The 25,885-nt window shown below is 34.7% G+C and overlaps 1 protein-coding gene across 14 annotated transcripts in view; it reads right to left on the bottom strand.

Annotated features, from left to right (window-relative positions):
- Positions 1-25,885, bottom strand: part of RIMS1 (regulating synaptic membrane exocytosis 1) — a 425,786-nt gene that overhangs the window by 176,990 nt on the left and 222,911 nt on the right. For 8 of the 14 annotated variants that reach the window (XM_036766395.1, XM_036766392.1, XM_036766388.1 and 5 more), the window contains 2 exons: positions 23,933-23,995; positions 20,307-20,396 (listed from right to left, as the gene is read on the bottom strand). The exons of 3 other annotated variants lie outside the window; for them this stretch is intronic. In XM_036766395.1, coding sequence (XP_036622290.1) covers positions 20,307-20,396; positions 23,933-23,995 — 153 coding nt within the window. Of the gene's footprint in view, positions 1-9,170; positions 9,255-20,306; positions 20,397-23,932; positions 23,996-25,885 lie in introns of all 14 variants that reach the window. 3 more of the 14 variants (XM_036766393.1, XM_036766389.1, XM_036766403.1) reach the window with 2 other exon arrangements.

The raw sequence follows: 25,885 nt of genomic DNA on the forward strand, positions 1-25,885 counted from the left end.
GTCTTATGTTATTTCCACTAAATGGAGTTTTCTTTGCTATACTGTATTCATTCTTAGATGGAGAGGCAGTATACTACAACAGAAAGATTGCTGGTTCTGGAGCCTGAGGATCTGGGTTCAATTGCTGCCCCTCTTCTCTTTGTAGCTGTTTGCTTATTTCAGTCATGTTAGACTCTTCATGACACTATTTGGGGTTTTCTTGGAAAAGACACTGGAGAGGTCTGCCGTTTCCTTTTCTAGTTCATTTTTACAGATGAGGAAACTGAGTGAAACAAGGTTAAGTGGCTTGCCCAGGGTCACACAGCTAGTAAACACCTGAGGCCAGATTTGAACTCAGGAAGATAAATATTCTTGACTCTGTGACTAACACTCTAGCCACTGCACGAGATCCTTCTTATACATGTAGTAAGCATGCCCTTAATATTTGTGTAAATTATTCTCAATTTTTTTAATTGAATATCACTTTGTAGAATTAGGAAAGTAGGTACAGGGGTAGGTAATTATTGACATTTTACTTTTGGGGGGAGGAGATGAAAATAAAGTTAATGATTTTTCCCGTGTTCTTAGTATCCACCCCTCTTTCAGAGGTATAGAGAATGATTCCTTCAACACCCTCCAAATTATGTTACTGTCTGAATTGATTTTAATCAATGTGTATAATTGGTCCAGTCCAACCATTCTTCCCATTTCTGCTTTCTCTATTGCCATTTCTACTTCTTCATGAAACACTCCAAGAACTGTGCTGTTAGATTTCAAATGTTTACTCAAATGTCATTGACGATTAAAAAAAAAGTTTGCTATGCACATCTTTACAGATCTTTTCTATATGTTTTTTGCTTGTCCCATTTCCAACCCTCTGTGTTCTTAAGACTAGATGGCTAATTTGAGTCACTTGTTGAATTTTCCTTGGAATATTTTTTTTTCTAATCCATTGGCTAAAGACTCTCATTTGACAAAGTTTCTCCATGATAATGTTGAAAAATGGAAACGGCCTTTCCTATGAATGATGAGGTTCTCCAGATACCCATTTGCAAAATCATCATGCTGGAATAAATGTATAATTCAGGCCTCCAAAATGAGATCTGTTATAATTGAAAAAAAAGTTTGATCTGCCTACATACATGTTGCTGTTCTTAGTCATTTCAGTCATGTTCAAATCTTTGTGAACCTATTTGGGGTTTTCTTGGCAAAGATACTGGAGAGGTTTGCCATTTTCTTCTCCAGTTCATATTACAGATGAGGAAATAGGCAAACAGGGTTAAGTGACTTGCCCAGGGTCACACAGCTAGTAAGTGTCTGAGGCTGGATTTGAACTCCAGGCCTGGTGTTCTATCCACTGTGCTACTTAGCTGCATATAATATATGTATATTATGCACAAACATATACATGTGTATACATATATACATATATTATATATACAACATATATTATATACAATATATACAAGTATATGGATAAATGCATACAGAATACATATATGTGTATATATGTACCTGTATAGCCATATATGCCTATATATGTATACATATACATATATACATACATATATACATATATATATGTATATATATACACACCTATATACATAAGAAAAAGCAAATGGATGAAGAATTCCTGTTGTGTAAATTATGATATTTGTTGTTGGATGGACAAAATATAAGGTAAAAAAAATAACTGATGGCCTTGAGTATGAAATCCTTCTTGTGGAGGATTGAGAGATCAATGACGAGACTTACACAGGATGAGAAGGCATAAATGGAATGTAATTTGTTCCCTTGGGGAAAGTATCTTCTTTAATGGGATAACAAATTTCTTTAAGTGAAACTTGTATTATTAATTATATGAAATGTCTATTTGGTTCTTGCCAACAGGCAGGGCATATTATATTTGGCTATAGACACATGTCTAAAATAACACAGAGAGTGCTGGATTAGGTGTCAGGACACTTTCGTTCTAGTTCTAACTCTTCCACTGTGAGGTTGTATAACCTTGGGAATGTTGCCTTTCTTAGTCTCAATTTCTTCAACTATATAGAGGGAGAAATAACTGGCGTTTCTACTCTAGAGAGTTGTTATGAAGGTCAAAAGAGACAATGTAGGTGAAACTATTTTGAAAAGTTTAAAGACTTCAAAATGTCAGAAATAATTAAAAGGAAAGAGTCTTAATGACCATCAAATACATGACTTTACTAATCAAACCTAAATTTACCTACAAAGACATAAATGCTATCTGATTTTCCTTCAGGCTTCATTTTTTCTTATTAATATTTATAATTCACTTGATTTAAATGAGAAACAAACTTAATTTGATCTTACTTGCAAACTGTGACTTCATATTTATTAATCAATAATTGATTAGCAATCTATTACATGAAGATATTTTACAAACTAATGATAATTTGTAAATTGCACAGCTCTATTAAGGAATCATCATATCTAGTCCATGCAATAAAATAACAGCTGAAAGCATTCAAATACTAAGATTAGGAAAGTATGCTAAAATTATAGATATTTATATTCCTATAAAATGGAAACCAAAACCTACTATAAAATAATTATTTTTCATTGAAACTGAAATCTGATAAATTAGGATACCTCTGTGTTGTTGCTGGTTTAGCACTTTGGTGGTTTGTATTGTCTTGTTTAGGAATGGAAGACTCCAACATCCGGATCCTTCATAATTTGGGGAATATGGGATTGGATTTGGACATAATGGATAGAAACACAAAGATGGTCACATGCAATGAAGATGGCCACATGCAATCGAAAGCTATAAAACCATATGCATACACATTCATCAATCAAATACCCAAGTAGTATTTCTGATACCCATACAGAGATGCTTTTGTTTTGTGCACACAAAGGATATTTTTTGAAAAGCAGTGGCATCTGTAGACAAAGAATGATGAAAAGCATGAGAAATGGTTAAATGGTATACATAGTAAGTGATTTCATTGCATCATAACTGGGACTTATTATACTTTTCCTTCATGACATTGAGTGTTTCTCTACAAAAGCCAACAGTTTCCCCTCTCGGGAAGAAATGTTGACTTAGGTGATGTGATGAGGCCTAAAAGTCCGACTTTGTTTTCACCAATGAAAGTGAATTTAGCCACATCAAGTCATTGAAAACAGCTTGTTCCTTGGCCCTCTCTGTCCTAGGCTCTTGTGCTTGGCACCTAATTGGAGAGTGGACATAGCTAATTAATATATAAAATAAAGTCCACCAGAATGGAACCTAGTAAAGAGAATTTTTTCTATGTAAATTCACTGATTAACTTTAAGCACCAAGTAAATGATGTAAAATGAACCAGATTGCTTTGATCTTATCTTCTCATCACTACCTGTTTCCAACAGGTTCTTCAATTTTCTTAGAGCGTAGGAACTTTCAGCATGTAGCTAGAGTTACCCACAAAAATATTTTGCTCCCAAAATCATTTTTTGTTGCCACTTTGTAGATGAATGCCCCAAATATTTGTGACCAGAATACTTAAGCCAATGGCTCCATGTAAAAACAAAAACATCAAAAACAAAGCAACAAACAGACAAACAATAAGTTTAAAAGAGATCTGCAAATGTGTTAGGAAAAAAATAAAGGAGTGTTTTGTCCTGGATAATTTAAACTTAACAGTTTAAAACATTTAAAATGTTAATAAACAGGTCATCTAACATTTTTGTGCAAGGTACCATAGAAAGCCCTAAAATGAATACAGTTCAAAAAAAAAACATGACATCCCCAAATTACCTACATTTTTGCTTGAGGCTATTCTTATACTATATTCTTATACTATATTCTACTAACTGTACATCATTCTGGTTCAGGAACAATCATAAAATAGAGAAAACTAATGAATGACTGATTTCCCCAAAGTATATGATACTAATGGAAATTCTTATAGTTCTACTCATATCTTTTTAAAAAGGCCTACATTTTGTTCAGAGGCAGAAACACAACAGGAGTACACACAAACTACAGCAGTTTTAAGGAATTTAAGGAAAGCTATTTGCACAGCAAATCTTTGTTCTGAGAACATCATGTTCTCAACTGGGTAAATTATAGCATATTAAAAATAGCATTCATGCCAAACGGACACTGTCATTGAAATAGTAAAGCTAAAAGGCATGCCTTCATCTTGCAAATTCATGTCCCAGCCCTCCCTTCCCCCCTTTGCCTCAATAGTGTAGCTGCCAAGTACCTAGGATATACTTCAAGGCCAAAAATGCCTACCTTATTTGTATAAGTGCCTAACAAATCTCTAAAGCATTACTTAAAAAAAATAATACAGTAGATGATTTAAGCTGGCTAAGAAAACGAGACCTCTTACAATAGCATGCTTTTCAAAAAGTGGCCTTGAGAATACTGAATAATTAAAAAGCATAAAATAAAGTATCAAATCGTTTAAACACGGTATGAATTTTGATAGCAAATAATTTTTGAACTGTTATTATTAGTTTATCCTTCTTATATGTACTGTATCAATAACTGAAGATATACTTTAACATGTGTGAAAAAAGAAAATTATATCCTGAATAACCAAAATATGAGAAGCACTTATTATATAGTGGATATAGAGCAGGCCTCAATGTCGAGAAGGCATGAGTTCAAGCCCTGTCAGTCACAAATACTTGCTCTGTGGGCAAGTGACTTAACTTGTAAAAGCCAGTTTTATCAGATTCAGTCAACTAATAATTTAATAGTTAACACAGTGTTGCTTTAAGGCTGGTACTATTATTTGCAAATCTTATCTCATTTTATCTTCAAAACAGCCTTGAAAGGTAGATACTAATATTATCTCCATTTAATAGATGAGAAACCTGAGGTAAAAAGTTATTTGACTTGCTCAGTGTCATACAGTAAGTGTCTGAGGAAGGATTTGAACATATGTCTTTTTGTTTGTTTTTGTTGGTTTTTTTTTTTGGAGGCGAGAAGGGAAGGCAATTGGGGTTAAGTGACTTGCCCAAGGTCACCCAACTAGTAAGAGTGTCAAGTGTCTGAGGCTGGATTTGAACTCAGGTCCTCCTGACTCCAGGGCCAGTGCTCTACTCACTGCACCACCTAGCTGCCCCTAACATAGGTCTTTTTGACTTCAAGTCCAGTGCTCTACCCACTGCACCCTCTAGTTGCCACCAAGTAAAAGGGGATTTGCAGAGATGACTAGTACGTATCTGTTCTTTGCAAAGTAGTCAGTGCTTAAATGTATTTGTGACCTAATCAGTTGGGAACTTCTCACTGATCATGCCAACCACATGCTGTGCAATTTCTGTCCATGTCCTCCCATGTATACACTTCCAGAGCTCCATCCAAAGTGCTGGATACCTTCCTGGCTTTCTCCTGGTATGGCCAGGATATTCTGACTGTTCACCCATTATTCCTTATTCCTGCCATATGACTAGCCCTTTCTTTCTTCCCATCATACAGTTTACTGAGGATATCTCTTTTTCCTATTCTTTGGAGTTCCTTTTCGGTAATATGTTGGAATTGTAATTCTTTGAAGGTGGTGGCATTCTATCTTAACCACCACATAGCAACACCAGGAAAATATTAGAATTGAAAAGATAGGCCTTTGTTTCATAGCAAGTTTGGGGTTATTAAATGAGTTTTGCAATTTCTTGGTGTTAATCTAGCTTATTTACTGTCCATTGATACTGTCTGTCCCACATATACATGCTGGTGGGGCAGGCTGAAATCTGGGCAACGGACACTCTCTGTCCATTCATCTTTTCTGTGTAGATGGGCATGGCAAAGGCCTTTGAGTTTTATAGATCTCTTCTAGGAAGCTATGCAACATAATGGGGTTTGATGCAATCTGAACAATGTCATTTGTGAAGAGGAACATCTAGAAGACTTCACCATCCAGAGAGAACACTTTTTTTGATCTGGACTCTATGCTATATTTCCTCCAGAATAGCTTTGGCAAGCATACCTTTCCCTGTTTTGTGCCTCACCTGATGTTTAATAGCAGAAAGTATTGAACAGGATTATTTAAGCTATATCTTTCAAGGAATCTGGAATGATTTTAATATTTGCATAAATTTAATACAAGAAATACATTATTTTAAAATATCCTGTAAACAGTGTTTTCTTTTACTGAAGCATTTTAAAATAATCAACAAATGATAAACACAATGGTTTCTATGATTCCTAAGACCATCTAGTCAGCTGTAATGTAGCAAAGATATTGCTACATTGCTACATAGTACTTTGTAAACACTTGATTGTTTTCCCAATCAGTATGCCCTTGATTTTTGTACAGATGACCCATAAATACTCTTTGCATATATGAGAGACTAAGCATATATAGTAATAGTACTGATGTTCTCTTGGTCACTTTTTAAAGTATCGATATAATCTGATCTTTTTCAATACCTTTGGTACATTGTTTGTTGATCCCTCAATACCCACACAATCATGTCACGTCCAGCAAGCATCTTCTTGATCCACTTGGTATAATCTGGCTGCTGCTTATCCTATCTTTGTTCTCCTTTAATGCTATTTCTCCTTCTATCAGCAAAGCCAGAACTGTGATGTAAGGGTCCAAATGTGGTTGTTTGATCATCCTTGATTGAATACAGAGTTTGGTGTGTTGATTTTTGCATATCTTTCCAATTTATTTCCCCCTTCCTTTTTTTTACAATTCTTGCTTAACTGGATATCTTGTCAAATTTTTAAAAAACTTGTTTTAAAATCTACTGATTCTCTGTGTTTTCTGTGAAACCACTTATAATTATCATGCTTCTTTGTTAGATATTATGAACGCATTTATATTGCAAAGGCAACAGCCTTTGCCAACCCTCTCTCTCTATTTCACAAGTAAGTCAAATGTTTCTTATATAAAATGCTTTTCAGGATCTCTTGATCTTTCTGTTGTGGCAATTAATTTACATTATTTAAACTTTTGCATAAAATTATAGTGGTTGGTGTCAATTTTATTCTTTTGTCCACTTCTCATTTATTTTTCATTACTTGTCTAATATTTGCAGAATATCTTAGCCAAATCCAGAGAAATGTATCACCAGAATCCTGCCTGGCCACTAGGTTCAAATTTGCAACCATATGACCTTGGGCAAGACTCAACCTTTTGAAGTCATCTCCCCATAGTTAAAATGATAGTTTTAGATTAAATGACATACTTCTAAGGTCCTTTCTACCTCAAAATCTATGTCACTTCATTTCTTTGAGGAGCCATCATAACCTTGACTCATTTAACTTTCCCTGGGATGATTCTTTTTTGTTTTGGGTTTTGCTCTATTGCCAGCAAATAGTCTACAAAGGATATACTCTGAGAGCATCAATGCCTCATAATGTACTCTCTGCTCATATCACCTTTTACATGAATCCTTTTCTGTTCCCCTCATCTGCTAGTGCCCTCCCTTCCTAACTCCCTTTTATTTAGCTATTTATATTTATTCCCTTTATAGTATATACATATATATTTATTCTCTTTTATATACATATGTATGAAATAGATGTGTATGTATGTGTGTGTTTGTGTGTGTGTACATCCTTGTTGCCTCCCCTATTTGAATGTAAGATATTTGCAAATAGGGATCATAGTAATTCTGTTTTCTCTACATGAAGGCTTAGTGCAGTACTTGGCTTATGGTACGTACTTAGCAGGAAAGGGAAGGGAATAAGCTTCTATATAGTTCTCACTGTATGTTAGGTACTGTGCTATGTGGCTTTTTAGATATATTACCTCATTTGATCCTCTAAACAAGCCTGGGAGGTAGGTGCTGCTATGATTCCCATTTTACAGTCAAGGAAACTGAGGCAAACAGAGGTTAAATGACTTGCCCAGGGTCACTCAACTAGCAAATGTCTGAAGCCGGATTTGAACTCAGGCCTTCTTGATTCCGGGTCCAGCACTGTATTCACTGCACTATGTACTGCTTGTGGATTGATTGATTAATAGTGGAAATATCCATACACATTAAGTTTTTCTTTTTGAAGCATTTGCTTCAGAAAGCATTTTCAAAGGGAAAGAAAAGATTGAATATTTCTTAAACATTTGAAGATAAGTTAACCCAGAGTCTCAAAGTATCTAAAATTATAAGTTTCTTCAGAAAGTGAATGATGACAAAATTAACTTTGCATATTTATTAACTGGATTAATTACAGTTGAAATAAACATGTGGGTATAATTGAGCTGTTTTTTTTAAAAAAATTCTTTGTTGCTCTTTCTCCATTTTAGAAACCAAAAAAGGCTATATCATCTCCTCCTTCCTCTCTTATTCATATCTTAACTTTTCTGATTGGTATCTCAAAGGAAAGTTTATTGATAACAGAAATCCCTAAAATCACACAAATCAAACACAAAATGATGAATAATAATTCTTGGCAGGAAATACACACTCATAAGCATTCGTAAATCAAATTCAGTTAAAAGTAAGATTTGATTTTTGATTCAAATTTTAAGAATTGACTAAATTTTTGCCAATACTAAAAAGAAAAAAGTCTGACATTATATAAGACAAACTATCAGCAATATTTAACTCAATGCATATTAAAAATAGCACAAGAGGTCCAAAAATGGATTGCAAAAGGATAACAAAACTAAGACTGGAAGCAATGGAAGATGTTGTGACCTGTGGGCATCAGCAGAAAAAATGAATGGCATTGTTTTGTCAAACCAAGCTTGCCCTCAAAATTGACCCTGTGTAATATTTGACTTAAAAAATGAAAATGTGAAATATGTCACTCCCAACTATTGCATGGTATGTGCCACAGAGACTCTCTCTTTCGCATACCAGACTCATCCGCAATAATTCTGAGAAATGAGATGATTGAGATTGATTCACTGCTGAAGAATAAAAGAAATAGACTCTGCAGCAGAAATTAAGGTATTATAAAGCACCCAAGGACACACATGGATGTTTTTTAAGATTGTTTTAAGATTGAAATTAATATCAAAATACTTTGAATCAAAATAAAAAAAAACATGGTTCATTTGAGATCATGGTATTCTGGATTGTGTCACTTAATGCCCACCTGGGTTAAGTGAGCATTCTGAGGTGCTGTATAATAATGGGAAGCAGTCAGGGATGGAATCACAAGGATTTCCTCTGAGCTCCTGGCAGTAAGCATGTAATGAGCTGATTTCCAATATATTCAATCTGGTGGCATACAAATTTTGTAGGTGACTTTTCCATTAGGAGGAATTGACTAGTACCTGTCATCCTCAGGAGATGCATGCTGGATTTGAATCCTGGGACTAGTAGGTCTTCGCCTATCTAGAGAGGGGGACCATCTACCCCTGTTTGTCCAATGAACCAAGACAGGAAAAAAAACAGCATATTTAGTATTTCCTAAAATAAAAGATATATGGAATATTGGGCTGGAAAAGTATCATCAAAAGGCAAAATGCTTTTTCCTACCTTCATAATTATACATTTAAAATGTATATGTATTCTAAAATGGATACAACATTTGGAATAAATTAATCATTACATAATACAATAAAAATAATTAAAATCTGCAACTTATTTCAACATTTTTAAATGTAAATGCTCCAAAAGTTTTACTTGGGAAAAAACTTGATATGATTTTTAAGGAATGTTATTCTTGGTTGTTTTTCTTTTGTTGATATTAATTTTAAAAGAAATTTAGTACATAGATTAAACTTCAAAATCCTATAATAGAATAGTTTAAAGGAAAACAATAGTTTTATGAATTCCCTTCAACTCTTATGAGAAGGCAGAATGAGATCTTTTTTTCTGATGTATACTGGAGTCCCATATACTTTGAAGAACCAATTTCCTATCAGAGATGGATTTAAACGTGTGATATGGAGCCCAACACAACATAGAAGTTCTTTGCATTTCAATTCTGTAGAACATTTTAATTTTTCTAAATATATATACTCTGTGAAACTGAATGGGTTAGGTGAAGTGCTAGTGGAAAGACCCCCAAGGCTGAGAATCAGGACATCTGATTTTAGTCCTTGTTTGTCCAGTAACTAACTCTGTGACTTTGGTCTTAAATTTCTTCACTTGAAAAACGCGGGTCTACAACTTTGATTTTAAATGTTCCTTTCAGCCCCAAAACTCCACTATCCATATTATACATTTTGATGAGCCAAAGATACATATATATTCCTAATCCATTTTGGAGATAGCATATCTCCAAAATGGATTAGGACACACCATCAGAGTGAGGTATGCCCTCCTTCTTGAATGTTAGTATAAAGAAAAATACAGGAAAGTACATTGACTCTGGTGTCAGATGCCCTAGGTTCAGATCCCAGTTGGATCACTTGCTACCTCTATGGCTCCAGGAAGTCAATTAACTTATCTGGACATCAGTTTCTTCATCTGTAAAATGAGGACACTGGATTAAATGCTCTCTAAGGTCAATTACAGCTATAAATCTGACTTTATGGCAGTGAAAAAGGCTCATTTGGGAGCATGACTAAGAGCTATGAACTACTCAGAAATACAAGAAACTATCAATCACTCTCCTTCCTATACATAATTGCTAGTCCTGGGCATGCAGCTCTGATAGTCACTTAGGGACCTGTGTCATTAACAGTCTACTTACCTCAAATACATATAGATCTTTTTTAACATAATGAGGGAGAATTTTTTTTTATTAATTTGGGGAAGGAAAATGGAGAGCTTGGTGTTTTGCCTAACTAACTCTGCCACTCTGGTTACTCATGTGACCTTGCTGAAGTCAAATGAACTCTTTGGTCCTTAGTTTTCTCAACTGCAAAATGAAAGAGTTTGGACTAGAGGATGCTAGGACAATGTAAGCTTCGAGAGGGCAAGAATCATTCATTTTTGTCATTTATACCCTCAGTGCTTACTCCAATGCCTGGCACATAGTAGGCACTCAATGAATACTTGTTAGATTGGAACAGGAAGTTAATGGAAGAGATAATAGAGAAAGATGTCTTATTAAATTTAATGTATGCTAATAGCATTTAAGTTTTTCAGTAGTTATACATTCTAAACTTATAGCCTTCTAAAATATGTTACATATACATGATAATTTAATGTTTGCTAAACATTGTCTAAAGAAAGTTAAGCTTACTAAGGGTTTGCCTTCTCTGTTGGCTTCCATAATGTATGTAAAGAATAGGAATGAAACATTATTGTCAGAACTTTACAGATCTGTTATACCCTTTGATGTTTCTCTCATTAAAAGGTATCTCCAATGTTGCAGAAGCTGAAATATGGCCTAAAATAACAAGTTTAGCTTATATAGAAATGTTATCAACATGATTTTTATTATATCAACAAAATCATTTTATCTTGATGTCATCATGAATAATTTTGCTTCTTGAGGCAAAATTCCAGGCCATGTATTGGTTAAAGAAAGAAAAAAAAGGAAAACATCAAAATTATGGACCATGGAGAGCTAGGAAGAGAATTTGAATGTTTAATAAATGTGTTGGGATGCATGCTGTTAAAATGTAATTTTTCTAATACGAGGATTAAATAAAGCATAATAAATGTTACTGTGCACTCAAAGTCCTTCGATATGCTGATATACATGCAATTAGGCAGCAATTTCCTTCATTTTTCTTATATACTGAATACTGAGAAAAATGCTAAATTTTAATCAATTTTGTGCATAAAATATGCCATTTATTTCAATATAAAAATGTCAAAAGATATCAAAACAAGAGAAGTATTTTTTATTAAACATGCTTATTTGTGCTTAGCAAGACTGAAACTATCATATCTAAGAATTAAGACTTGCTTTTTAAAAAAAAATTCTTCTTTTGAAATTTTTATTCTTTCCCATTTAGCTTATGTAGAAGAAAAACACTTAAAGCTATTGTGATATGATGATTTCAATTCATTCAATTCCTTTATTTCTCCAGCCTTTTCCTTTCCTTTTTGTCTCTCCCCCTACCTCCATCCCTCCTCCCTGACTCCCCTCTTCTTTCCTTTTCTCTTCTGGTCCCTTGAGCTCTCTACTTCTCCTCAATGACACATTTCTGTCCCTGGTTACAGTATTGGATCTCTGGAAATGGTGTTGGTTTTGCCATCTAGTGGCAAGAGAAAAGTATTAAGAAGAGAAGGCCAGTTCCAATTATATGTGCAATAGAAATCATTATTTTTTAAAACAAATATATGACCATTTCTAGGAAATACTAACAGTGAAGTTAAAATACATTATATATCAAAATCAAGTATGGGAAAGAAAAATAAAGTTAGGTACCAAATTCAGTGTACAAAGATCAGCCAAAGAAAATATATATCAGAGAATCAAAAGAGTTTTTTCGCATGAGTTTGATCACAAAAAAATATATGTTTAAATACAATTTCATGCCTGAACGAGATGTGCACAGCTAATCAATACTATGTCATGCCCTTTATATTCATATCTCCTTTGCCTTTCTGCTTTCTGTTCTCTTCCTTCTCTCCCCCATATTTTTCTCCCTTTCTCCTTCCCTCAGCAAATGTCACCCAATGACAGTCAGAATAATTTCTCATCTCTAGTGTTGACCCTGAGGACTAATAAGTTACTGGCCTGTGGTTTGGGTAAAATCGAGGGTCCATAGAGTAGGAGCAATGAGCAGCTTTATTTATGGCTGTGGGATATGAATCTAGGACAAATGCTACATGTGACTGAATAAATTCTACCCCTGGGACTCTTGCATAAAATTCAAGACTAAACCCTAACAATGAGATGGTAAAACATAGCTATGTATTGGGTGCAGGAACCTTAAATGATGAGCAGTTTCAGTATCCCTGGAATTACATTCCAGATGTGGCTTTTGTGGTGAGGGTGCTGATGGACCTTTAATAATTATCTCAACTCTCTAGGATTGTAAGATCATGGAAGTAGGAATAGATTCTCAAATCCAACCTCATTCATTTTATAGATAAAGGAACTGAAGCCCAGAGAGGTAGAGGCATTTGTTTAGGGTCCCAGAGCTAGTGTCTTGAATAAGCTCTTGAAGGAAATGGCAATCAGTATCTTTTCCAGTCATGTCTGATTCTCCATGACCCCATTTGGAGTTTTCTTGGCAAAGATACTAGACTGGTTTTTCATTGCCTTTTCCAGCTCATTTTACAGATGAGAAAACTGAGGCAAACTGGGTTAAGTGACTTGCCCAGGATCATACTTCTAATTAAGTGTCCAGAGCTGGATTTGAATTCAGTCTTCCTGCCTCAAGGACCAGTTCCTCTGTCCCCTGTACTACTTCGCTGCCCATAATATAAATATATGTGTATATAAATATTCACATATATACTATTATTGCTGTTACATATACCTATACGTTGCTGTTATATTGCTGTTATTTACACGTATATGTTGCAGGAAGCTTGCTGGACTGCATTAGTAGAGGGAATTTCTTCACCAGAACATTTCTATACTAAATAAATCACAGGTTTAGACCAATAAATCACTTTTACATTATTTCACTATGTACATGGAATATCATATATGCTTCCACACATTTCCAGATCATCATCTTAAAAATTACATTTTCAAATGGCAGAACAATTTCCCATTTGATTTGTAGAGGAAGTTTCCTCATTAGATGTTTCTTTACACTGATAATATCATAGAACTAGATGAATACAAATGAGCTATATCGGTCTATTTCTGTGATTTCTTCAGGTTGGCAAAACTCCAGGTGAAGAAACTCCCTCTACCAGTGAAAATCACTAGCTATCCTGAAACATATTATTAGAATGCAGGAGCATTGAGAAGTTAACTGTCTTCCCTAAGGTCATCTAGCCAGTATGTATCAGAGATAAGGATTGAACCCATGTCATGCTGAGCTAATCCATCACTGCGGGGAGACCTGGGTTCACATTCCAACTCTGACATGTACTGCTCCGACAGTCACTTAACACTTCATTACTTTGGGCAACTCTCCACGTAAGACCATGTGTTACATGTAAGTTGTTGATCTGCCTCAGTGAGAGGAGTTTCCACAAAGAGTCCCTTATGACAAAATCATAGCTTCAAACCAAATATACATACATACATATATACATACATACATACATATATGTATGTGTTATGAAGTGTATAGGGTGCCAAGCCTGAAATCAGGGAGACTCATTTTCATGAATTCAAATCTGGCCTGATATACTTACTAGCTGTGTGACGCTGAGCAAGTTACTTAAACCTGTATGCCTCAGTTTCCTTATCTGTAAAGTGAGCTGGAGAAGGAAGCATAAACCGTTCTAGTATCTTTGTCAAGAAGACCCCAAATGTGGTCACAAAGTGTTGGACATGACTGAAATCACTGAACAGCAACAACAGCAACAAAACATGGAAACATATAAAAAAGTATATATATGAGTGATATATCATAAAACATTATTGAATCAAGTTTGCTTAATGTCCTGAGACTAATTATTATTCTAAAAGCAGTTAAGTAGTTATTATGAGTTGGTTTGGCAGTTATGGGGCAAACAGTTGCTGAGTTTTGAATGTAATAAGATGTTATATACTAGGGCAATATAGAGAAATATAATGGTACATTTTTATTGGACAAACTGAGAGAGAGAGAGAGAGACGGAGAGAGAGAGAGAGAGAGAAGAAAGGATGGATGGATGAAAGAACAAATTTTAAAACTGTATCCGCTAAACTGAAAGCTGGAAATGATGGGTTCTATACTTGTTTTCAAAGAGTATATCTAATAGAACAGAGGACATACTGAAGGCAGAGAATAAGGGAAGCCAGTCAGTCAGTCCATTGACCAGTCTGACTGAGATGGCATGATCAACCTGCAGAGTGTTAGTCAAATACAGCGTGAATATGCACTCAGCTTAACAATGGAAGCACTCACAAAGAAGCTATATACAGCATCTTTTTAGGAAAGCCCGTGAGATGGAGTTTACAGAAGTTTACATCTCCAGAGCTGTGAGTTAACCTGAGCATGTGGGTTTTCCTCATTCATGCGCCTCCTTGACAACCTTGTGAAACTGTTTTAAAGGTATCTGTGGTATGGCCCAGGTTTATATGTGAATTGTGATACATTTATAATTATAATGTAAGGCCATGTAATATTATTATTATTATTTACCTCATTGCTAAGTAAACTATTATGTTTAAGATCTAAAAGTGTCATTATTGTGAGTGACTGTGTAGCTAGAAATACACTGGTGGTAGTTCAAATACTAGAGTGTTAAGTTCATTTCCTCTTAAAAGAATTTACCCTAGCTCCTTGACAGAACATAAATTTAACTGCTTGGTTATAGTTTTTCCCTGGGAACCTAGATCTACCAGTGAATTAGCCAGTTTGGACAATAAGTAGGCATGCACACACCCAAGTGAGAAGTGGGAGGAACTACCACTAGGGGTGGTCATAGAACTATGTACCTATTATATATGTAAAGGGAAAGTTTTGTAGGGCTTTTTAAGAACAGTGAATATCCAAATACTTTTAAGAATCAAAGCATTAGACAAAAACCTTTCCAGAAAGTAAATATGTCTTAGTGTCTTTAAAATCAATTATGTTAAAAAAAATCTGAACAGCAATGGTCCATATAGAAAAAAGAAAGAAAACCTAAACTAAGTTAATTGCTTCTATCCTGAGAAAATAGACCAATAGTTCCTCTGTTTTCAGATAGGAACTACCATACTAATTCAATGTTTCTTTAACATGGCCTAGAGAGATAGCATGGTTTATGGAAAGTATCCTGAATGTGTAACCTAGGGGACCTGAGTTCAGATCCTATGCTGATGTCTTCTGGGCAATTTCACATTACGTAATTCATTTAACCTCTTTTTGGTTTTTAGTTTCCTCTCCTTTAAGCTGAGGACATTGGTCTCAATGAGAAGTGTCAGACATTTCTGACTGTAGGCTAAACCAGATTAAAATGTAATTGGGAAATATTTAAAACAATAAATTAAAAATACATTAAAATACAGGTAACTATATATTTTAAAACTAAGTCAACAAGCAGCTCCACAAAGATCATTATGTAGTAATTAGTGAACCCTGTGTCAGTTTGAGTTTGGCACCACTGGTCTAGATAGCACTCAATCAGAGATTTGTTCATTTCTAAAGCTATGAGATTACATGATTTTATGCAATAAAGAGGATCAGGTTAAATAATAAGAGTTCTACTTGAGGTAAAAGAGGATTATTTTAACATTAATTATAATGATTACTTCTTTGTTTTTTGAGGTTCATTATAAGAGTTTGCTTAACTAAGCTTCATTTTTAATGTATTGACTGGTGTCCTATGGACATTTATACCCAAGAAAATCAGAAGGAACTATAGGCATTATGATTCTGTGGAAAGAACACGGGGCTTAGTGTCAAAACATCTGAGTTGCAGTCCTGTCTTTCACATTAACTAGCTATGAGACCTTTTTTTAAACTGGTTTTCTCATCTGTTGAATAAAGATAATGCACCCTGCTCTATTTACTTCATATGATCTCATGTGTAGGTAAAATTACATAATAGATGTGAAAGAACTCTGAAAAGTTAACTCTCAATTGAATGTTTCATTTAAGGACCCAGAAAATTTAAAGAAAAATACCCTTGAACTTCCTGAAGTTCATTTATTCCTAAAAGTAACTCCTCAAAATGTATCTAGAGTTCTTAAGTGTATTCCAACAACTATAGATAACAGTGAGCACCATTTAAATGTAATCACAGTTTATATTTAAATTACAATTATAATTATAAATGATAACATATATATGTATATGATAAGTCTCAATCAGGAAGGATCATCTGGTTTAACTTATCCATTTTACAGAAGAGGAAATCAAGGGCCAATGAAGCTGTGACTTCGCAAAGGTCACAAAGGTAATAAAAATCATCCACAGAATTTGAAACCGCATGTTCTGACTTTGAGAATCAATGCTCTATCTACTGTACAATCTCCTCAGTAACTAAATGATTTGGTTTTTTCCTTATAACAAATTTACTGGTCCGTCTTATATGACCTAGTTTTTGTATCAAAATGGGTCTGTTTTTAATGCAAAAGTATAAAGAAGAACTGAGTATTGATATCTCATACAGGGGCAGATGGTGCAGTGGATAGAGTGCCAGGACTGGAGTCAGGAAGAACTGAGTTCAAATGCAGCCTCACTTAACCTTATTTATCTCGGTCTCCTCATCTTTAAAATGAGCAAAGGGGAGGAAATGGCAAACCATTTTAGTATTTTTGCCAAGAAAACCCCAAAAGGTGCTATGAAGAGTCTGAAAAAATGACTAAACCACAACATTTCATGCAGGTCTCAGTCAATCATCCATCTCAGTATTCCTTGCCTAGAAACCTGGGACATAAATATTGCTATTATTATTTATAGGAAACCAACAGAAATAAGATTTCATGTATATATCCTTAAAAACATCATTTCAAAGTTGATTTCCAACTCTGATGCAAATCCTTTGTTTTCCTGTGTAGTAGACCACACTAATCCATTTCCTGCTGCATTGGGTTATCAGTTCCAATCTTTCATTATATTCAAATTGAATACCCATGATTCTTGGCTCCTGAATCTTCTTGTAAACAGCTTTTCTGACCCATTCAAGTCTGGTTTGCTCTTCCCCTAAATCCATGTTATAGATCCCCTTTCAGATCTCCATTTTGTTCTCAACCATCTCCCTACCTCCTTGACTTTTTAACCAGCATTCCTTTTGACTCATTTTGAGTGAAACCTAGACTTTCTCTGAGGATACTGCATCTATTGTAACTCACTCTCCCAAGACCATTTGTTCCACCTCTATGGTTCAAAGGACCAGAAGGTAATGCTAGGATAGCATAACATTTCTGTCTCCCTGTCATTTCCAGACTATTCCTCCATTTCTATCCTTTCCATCTTTTCCCTTCTGAATTTAATCTGCTTATAAATCCCTATGCCTCTCGGATATTATCATCCAGCTTTTAGGTCATCATCGTATCTTTTTCTGAGTTTATTGTCTAGCTCACAGCTTTCTTGTTATTATCCTGTGACAACATAGACCCAGATTTTAATATTCATATGATGCAAATCTATAAAGTTCCTTTTCTATAACACTTTGGTTATACACTGATGAAGCCACTCCTCATCATCTTTTTTAATTGTACTATTCCACCCATCCTGCCAAGATCTTAAAATATGAGATCACATTATCTGATCACAACTTTGTGTTTTTAATCTCTCGTATTCCATCACTAATACTAAACTGGTCTCTACAGCATTCCCCAAATAATAATCCCCTAACTTGAAGTATCTTTATTTTACCTGTGCATTTCCCTTACTCTACCATCTTTGAATATACCATTTCAGTGGCCACAAGTCCAGAATTCAGGCTCCTGCAGTCTGTGATCTTCAGATACTTCCTGCCTGCTAATCTATAAGCTTGGTTAACTTCCCACCTATTTCTCAACTTCTAACTCTCTTTCTCCCAGGATGCTGAGATGATGAGAGCATTATAAAGTGAAATTTATGGAGCATAACCTCAGCTAGGCTGTCATTGTTTTACAATCATTCTGATCTACCCTTGATGACTCTGTATCTCATTCCCCAGAGAAACTGGGTTTGAATCTATGTTCTCCTTATTAGCACTTTTCTGGACAAGTCGCTTCACTAGTCTGGGCCTCAGTTTCTTCATGTCATCCTCCCCCCTGGCTTGGTTGAGCAACATCTTCTTCCAAGACAGGGAGAACCTAGTTCTACCATTGTCACCCGCTGTCCTTCTCCTGGTATCCTGAAGAAAAGGAAGGGCCCAATATCCTCTTTCATGAGTAGAGACCACTGAAGCACTCCTCTCCTTAACACACATGCACACACACACACACACACATACACAGGAGAGAGTTACCAAGTACTATGGGTATACCAAGTACTATTATATAAGGCCCTTGCCTTGCAACAACATCCCTTGACTATGAATTAATTTATTCTTCATTCACAACTACCCTTATGGCTAATAACTTCTCACTACTTGTTTTGCTCCCTATTTCAATATTAATCACCAGTCGCTTATGAACAAGCTATATTCAATCCCTACCTTCTGTTCTCTCACCTCCTTCACTCTCAGTTTTCTCCCACCCATGTTCCTTCCAACCCAGCCCACCCCTTCTATTATGCTCTCTGTAATATTGATTCCACAATGATCAAACTCTCCTTCATCCTGACCTCTTTCTCTCATAGTACTTTCATCTACTAGCTCTCACTTAGACCTGGCTCCTTCCTAATGACACTGCATTCCTGGTCATCTTCTCTCACAGTGCAACTTCTCTCAAACACCTAGACACACTGGTCCTGATGTCAGAATACTCCTTGCTCCGCATTGCCACTTCTAGATTCTTTCTTTACCCCCATTAGTTAGAACTGTCTCCTTTGTTCTAAGTCAATTTTACCACCCAATTAAGATCATGGTTCTTATTGTATGGGCCCTCCTCAGTTCACTCTTTCTCTTTTCTCAAGGAATTTAGCACCTGGCTTATTGTCATCATCTCCTCCGCAAATCCTACCCTCATACCAAAAGATGTCAATATCCACACTGTTTGTCTCTCAATTATCATAACCTAGTTATTCAAATCTCATGTACTACTGCTCCAATCCACTTCAACCCTACAACCCCCAATCAGTGGTTGCTTCATGAATTTTTATGCATAATAAAATTGGCAAAACTCAATATCAAGTTCAATAAAACATTGGGGTTTACTTCCCAGTATGGAAAGTTGGCTATTTATAGTTGACATAAACTATCTCATAAAAAAAATACTGACTGTGTTCAGAAAAACCTAATTTACTATTTGGCCAAGTAAACATTTTAGCAAAAAAATCAAATCTGAAAAAATGTATTCACATAATATTTTTCAGAAAACCTATACCTAGGTTTGTGATCTATTACAAGCTCAAGTTGTAGTTGATGAGTTAGCGGAAGATGAACATATAAGTACACGAAAGGTATCTTAAAAATCAAGGGCTTTGTTTCTGGATTTTTATCTTCAATGTCACAGTTCTCAATTAATGAATAGGCTATCAGTCAAATATTCTATATTGCTCTGACAATGGCTGTAACAGGCCAGGGAGGATGTCTTCAGATAACTTATTGTGCCCAGCCATGGTATCAGCATAATGAAGGCTCCCTGAGTGTCACTGTAAATGAAACCACTGGATTGAAATGAAAAAGGGAAGCAGCAGGCAGAAGCATTTACAAATTACATCACACCATTTTTTGCGGTGACATCTGTAGAGAAATATATGTATTGGCACTCCTACATATATCTCTGCATATATGGAATGGAGAAGTGTTGACAGGTATCAAAGCAGACATGAGTAAACAGACATGTAAAAGCTTCACTTTGAACAAAATCAACTGATTTTAAAATCTCCAGTACAGATGACAAGAAAAGAAAAAAAGTCTTTATTTTATACCTTTCTCGTTCTGGTGAATGCAAACTAGTATCTGGTCTCAAGCAGTTGGTACTAGCACTCCTAGCCCTGTCAAGGGAGGGCTGTAGTTCACTAGTGCCAGTGCATTGCATCCAATGGTAGAAGAGAAAGAAAAAAAGAAAACAAAGAAAAGAATACCATGTTAGATATGAAATCATAAAATAATGTTCTCTTCATATAAGATGTAGAATCATCATGATTCAATTAATAAAGATGTAAAAGAGCTGACTGGATGACAGTGCAAAAGTTTGTTTAGAAAATAAAACTAAACAAAGATTATGCTTGACTGTTTGGCATAATAGTTTTAAAAAAAGTTTCTCAGACTGAAAATGGGAATAAACGATACCTCCTCATGGAAAATTCACAACAGGAAGCACTAAGACAAAATGTCTATGACTTCATTACTAATAAACAATGCCACACCAAAACAAAATGAAGGACATCAGAGGAGTAATAATTTTACAACTGAACTAGAACTATTTTGGTCTACCAAATCACATTGGACTAGACATGGAAGAAGACACTTCCACTTTCTTTTATCCAATATTTCATCAGGAAATCTCAATTCTTGTGCATTAAGGCAATCATCAAGAAGAGAAATATCCTGTCTAACCATTGATTGGATCTTAGCACATGCAGACAGAGCTGAGGTTCATAAATTCAGATTATTAAAAAGGAAAAAAAATAAAATTCAGTCCCATATTCAGGAACAAAAACATGACACAAACACACCAAATAAATGACAGAAAAGAAAAAAAGGCAACTAGGATTTGGATACTTAGGTAGATTTTCGTTACAGAATGCTTCTAGTCAGTCCCAGCTGTATATCTTTTTAATGTAATTCTGGTTTAACCTGTTATATGTTTATTTTATGGATACAATTTTAATAGATCATTTTAATGGATTATATTATAGTCTTATTAGAATTTAAATTTCCTTGTTTAGAGGGCTTGTGCAAAAGAGTGGAACCGCTGTTATGTCTCTTACCTGTGAATATTCCAATGAGTGCCATTCTCTATTAAAGGCATCTTGGATGATAAAGTTTTATAATGCCTAACAGAATGTCTGGAATGGGGTAACACATAAACACGTAGGAAACAGAAAAATACATGTGAAGCAATTTTTACTAGAGTTCTAAGAAATAATATTAATATTTAACATAATTTTTTATATTGTTCACACAGATTTTTTACAACTTTCTTTCTCTTTCCCTTCCCAACCCCAACCCTCAGGTTTCCCAAAAGTTAACCTAAAGGAATTTGAATGTTCAAATTCAGTAAATCATTGTGCTAAGACCCTAAAATTAGTTTATTTTAAAGGCTTAATTGCATCATTTATTTCTTTGAATTATCAAAGATAGATCTATCAATCAGGCTAATGCATAAATTATTTTTATTTTTAATTAATATTTAATGCCCTTTTAACATTGTTTTAATAGTATTAATACATTTATGAAAGTAAATTGCTCATTGATGAAAGGGGTTATTAAAGTATTTAGATTTTTTATTTGTTTAATTATCTCTTCTTGCCAAGGTGGTGTTAATATAACTTAAAAGTACTATCCAAAAGTGAGTTTACACTATTACTGAGATAGTGTGTCAGGATGCTGAGAGAAATGGGCAAGAGGATAAGATTAAAGAGGAAAGGGAAATTTATATGTGAAACCCAAGTTAAATAAAATATAGGCACACAGCCCTTTACAAATATGTAAATGTGTATACACACATGCACACATATATATGTTTTTGTATTGGTTAAAGATATATTTCTATTAAGTATGTATTTCCTACATACATGTTGTAGATCATGAATATATACTTTTATGAACAGTGTGCATGGGCAGAGAAATGTGTGTATACATGTACACAAACACATAAACCAATGATCTTGCTTCTTCCCAGTTCCAGCAATGTAAATATGAGGGAGAGATGGGGTTCTTGAAAGCTTGAGAGTATATATGTTGCTGGGTTACTTTACTGTCATTAAAAAAAAGATCAGAATGGTGAATAAAGGGAAAACTGGATATTGCCTGTGGTTTCCCTCCACTCCCTTTTTCCTGATATGTTTCATTTTTGACCACATGGGCTTCACTACAGTATTTTCTACAGCAGCGATAATGAGGAGGAAATGACAATCTGATTCTCCATATGAACAAAATTTACCATTTTTAAGTGCACAGCGTGTTGGCATTAAGTGGGATGTGTGTGTGTGTGTGTGTGTGTAATGTACACACACACACACACAGGCTAAAATCAGGAAATATAAAATTAAGTTACTGCTGGTGTCTAGTAGCAGAGACTTTTAAACAATTTTCAAGGCCATGACTTTTTTTGAAAAATATGTAACAATATATTGTAAGTCAAAGCACCCTGCACTTTGAATTTACTTGCTTTTGTCTTCAAATTTAGAAATGGAGAAAAAAGAGACTTTAAGTATTGCATTTAGTCTAATAATACCAAATTATTAGTAGCTTTATCAGTGTTCATGTTTGAAACTTTTCTGCTTTTTTAACATATCTTTACTATTAAAATATCAAACTTCATTAATTAAAATATCATTTATCAAAAAAGAGGACCCACATGAGTACATGAAACTTTTAGACTAAAACAGCTTTTGGATTTTTTCTACTATGCGTTAAATCTTGAGTTCCTTTTAAAAATATCTCCCTCATGATTGAATAAATTCAGCTAGTATTTCTTTACTTAGGGTGAGGTTAGAAGTAAAAAGTTTAAAATTTAAAATCCAGCCTCTGTGTGACTAAGCCACGCCACCACTGGATTTTGTAATGGCTTCTTATAAATAAGACCAACAATGTCTAGTTCTAGACATATTCAATTTTTGCATCTCTACATTCTGTCAATAAACTTTTGAGGATCTCTATTCAATGGAAATCTGTGGGGGAGGTTAGCATCATTTGTGTTATGGCTATTACACCAAGGATTAAGTGCTAGATCCTAAACCTTAATTTCGGGGCAAACATTATTTTCCTTCTCTAAATCTCAATTTCCTCATCTTTCAATAGGGGCACAAGTGAAGGTTGAATTGTGGAAGTATGGAGTTTCAAAGCTGGTAGAGATGTTAGAGATGAACTCACTTGACCCTTCATTTTCCAGATGAAGAAACTGAAACTCAAAGAGCTTAAATGGCTTGTCTATCAACTCAAGAGAACAAGAGAAAAATAATGAAAAGGACAAGTTCATTGAAAACAAACAAAACAAAAATAGGAACATATTCTTAAATTAAATTCCAAAGCCAAGCAGCATAAAAGATGATCATAAAGACAATCATATTGCCATGCATCGGATACCATTTCTCCAGTGACTAGAAAGGCAATATATCTCACAAGATTATTCAGTATGTTTTACTGCAGATATGATAGCATTTGCATAGGGTCTTAGCAGTCTCTGGTTTTTCATTGCATGGGAACCAAAACACTCCGCCTAGTAAGTTAATGGGAATATATTTGAAGCGTTTTCTCCCAAGATGAAGTAGAGTTTGGAAATATTGGTTATCTGTCTGCAGTAATACTAATTAAGGTGATAAAGAGGGAGGTAAGATATAAAGAATCTAATCACAAAGAGCCATGGTTACCAAATCCCTGTATTTACCTGGTCGTATGTAGGCACTCTGCACTTCGTCCTCGTTTTGCTCTGGGCAGCATAAGAAGCTCACTGCACAGACAGGATGGGGGATGAGTGAAACAGACACAGATAATGTGGCGTTAAATGACATGGGGGTATGCCAATGATATGTCAATGGAAACATAAAAAAAGGAGGGGAAGAAACCAGATAGTCTGCACTGGTATATTTGCTTGTGAATGTTAAACCAAAAAAAATTAATGACAATATTTAAAAATTTAAACCATAAACTACAACTTCAACACTCTAAATCTATCAGCTTGTCACTTAGTTTTACATCTTTTAGAATATTGTTTCCAAAGTGGAAAAAAACATGAACATTTACTAGGATTCTATGTTTAACTTTATTAATCTTGGTGAATTATTACTTTTTACAGCACTTATAAATTTGATCTTTGCAATAAAAAAAGAAAGATTGGACCCCCAGGTTTCTGAAATTCAGAACATACCGGCTTTCTTTTTTTTAACAACATCACCACAAGCTCAAAGTATTATTACACTTTTTAAACACTCAACAAAAGCTTATTCCAGTGAATAAAAGTATTTTATACTATCAAAGAAAAAATTATTCTTTTGAATGTGCTGATAAATATGCCATTTGACATCTATATTGACTCAAAGCTAATGTAGACCAAGTGACTTACATAATTGTGGAAAACTATTTTTTAGTTCTTTGTCATCAAAATATACAGTGCATGTTTGTATATTGTGCAATGTACAAATCAGAATCATAGGGAATCCACTAGCAATTAACATGTGTCTAGGTGTATTATGTCATGATTTTTGAATAATAGCATATAATGGTTATGTTGTTTATTTTTTAATCTCAGTAAAAAGAGCTACTAAACATATTTCATCTGTAAATGAAATTACAATAATATTCAGTCTTCACTTAAAGATAATTCTGAAAATGGTCTGTGGGATCAAACCAAGTCACTATATTGCAAATATCTGACCTGTGGACTTTTTGCCTAATTAAACCTTGAACAGGAAAATGTATATATTCAAGTAAAGTCAGAAATGCACCTGGAAAAATGGGCAAAAAGAGCAATACTTTATGGTGGCCAAATTCTCATCTATAGAAGAAAGAGATATCTCTGTAACAATGATTACTTGATTTGCAAAGTTTTTTTTTAATTGGTCAGCTCACAAGATCCCATAAAAAACAAAACAAAACAAAAAACCAGTAACACCAAACTGCCTCTAGTGGAAGTTTATACAACACACAAGGAAGTGATTCCGGGGATCATGCAGAGTTGTAAGGCAATCCAGACCACACTGAAGAAAATTATTATACTTCTTTCTTCACTTGCCGGATAATTTAGCCACAAATACCTATAACTGAGTTAATTATGTCTGGGTCAGCCTAATCTATGAGAGCACATGCTTCCGTCTCATTTCTTACATCCATCTTGGATTTAGGATTTTTGCTTTTTTCTTCTCTGTTTTCTACTATAAACTTAGGGAAATAATACTGACAACAAAGAAGCAAGGATTAACCAATGTTAAATTCAATTTTCTTCTTATACTAGTAATCTCTGACCTGAAATAATGCAGGGGAGGCAAAGAAGAGAAATGAAGGATTATAAAAACTTGTAATTAATCTGCTCCAATTATATTGGCTGGAAAATTGTAACTAGGAAAGACCATAGCCCTAAACCATCTGGCATATGTGTATTCTTTATGCTTATACACTCTAAACATTGGTGCATACATTTAATTCCCTTCCACCCAAAAAAGGTTTAGTATCACCACATTGGCATATATTTTCCACGGATGTCTGAACTGAGCAGAGTGGTAACATGGCCAAGAAGTAGTTTTAGATTTTGCCTAGCTATTGCAGGGAAATGGTGAGCGTCAGAAGTGCTCCTGACTCCGACAGGATAAACGGAAGTCATAAACCCCATTCCACAGTTTCTCAA

The sequence above is a fragment of the Trichosurus vulpecula genome, chromosome 7 (assembly GCF_011100635.1).
Source record: "Trichosurus vulpecula isolate mTriVul1 chromosome 7, mTriVul1.pri, whole genome shotgun sequence".
NCBI classification, from domain to species: domain Eukaryota; kingdom Metazoa; phylum Chordata; class Mammalia; order Diprotodontia; family Phalangeridae; genus Trichosurus; species Trichosurus vulpecula.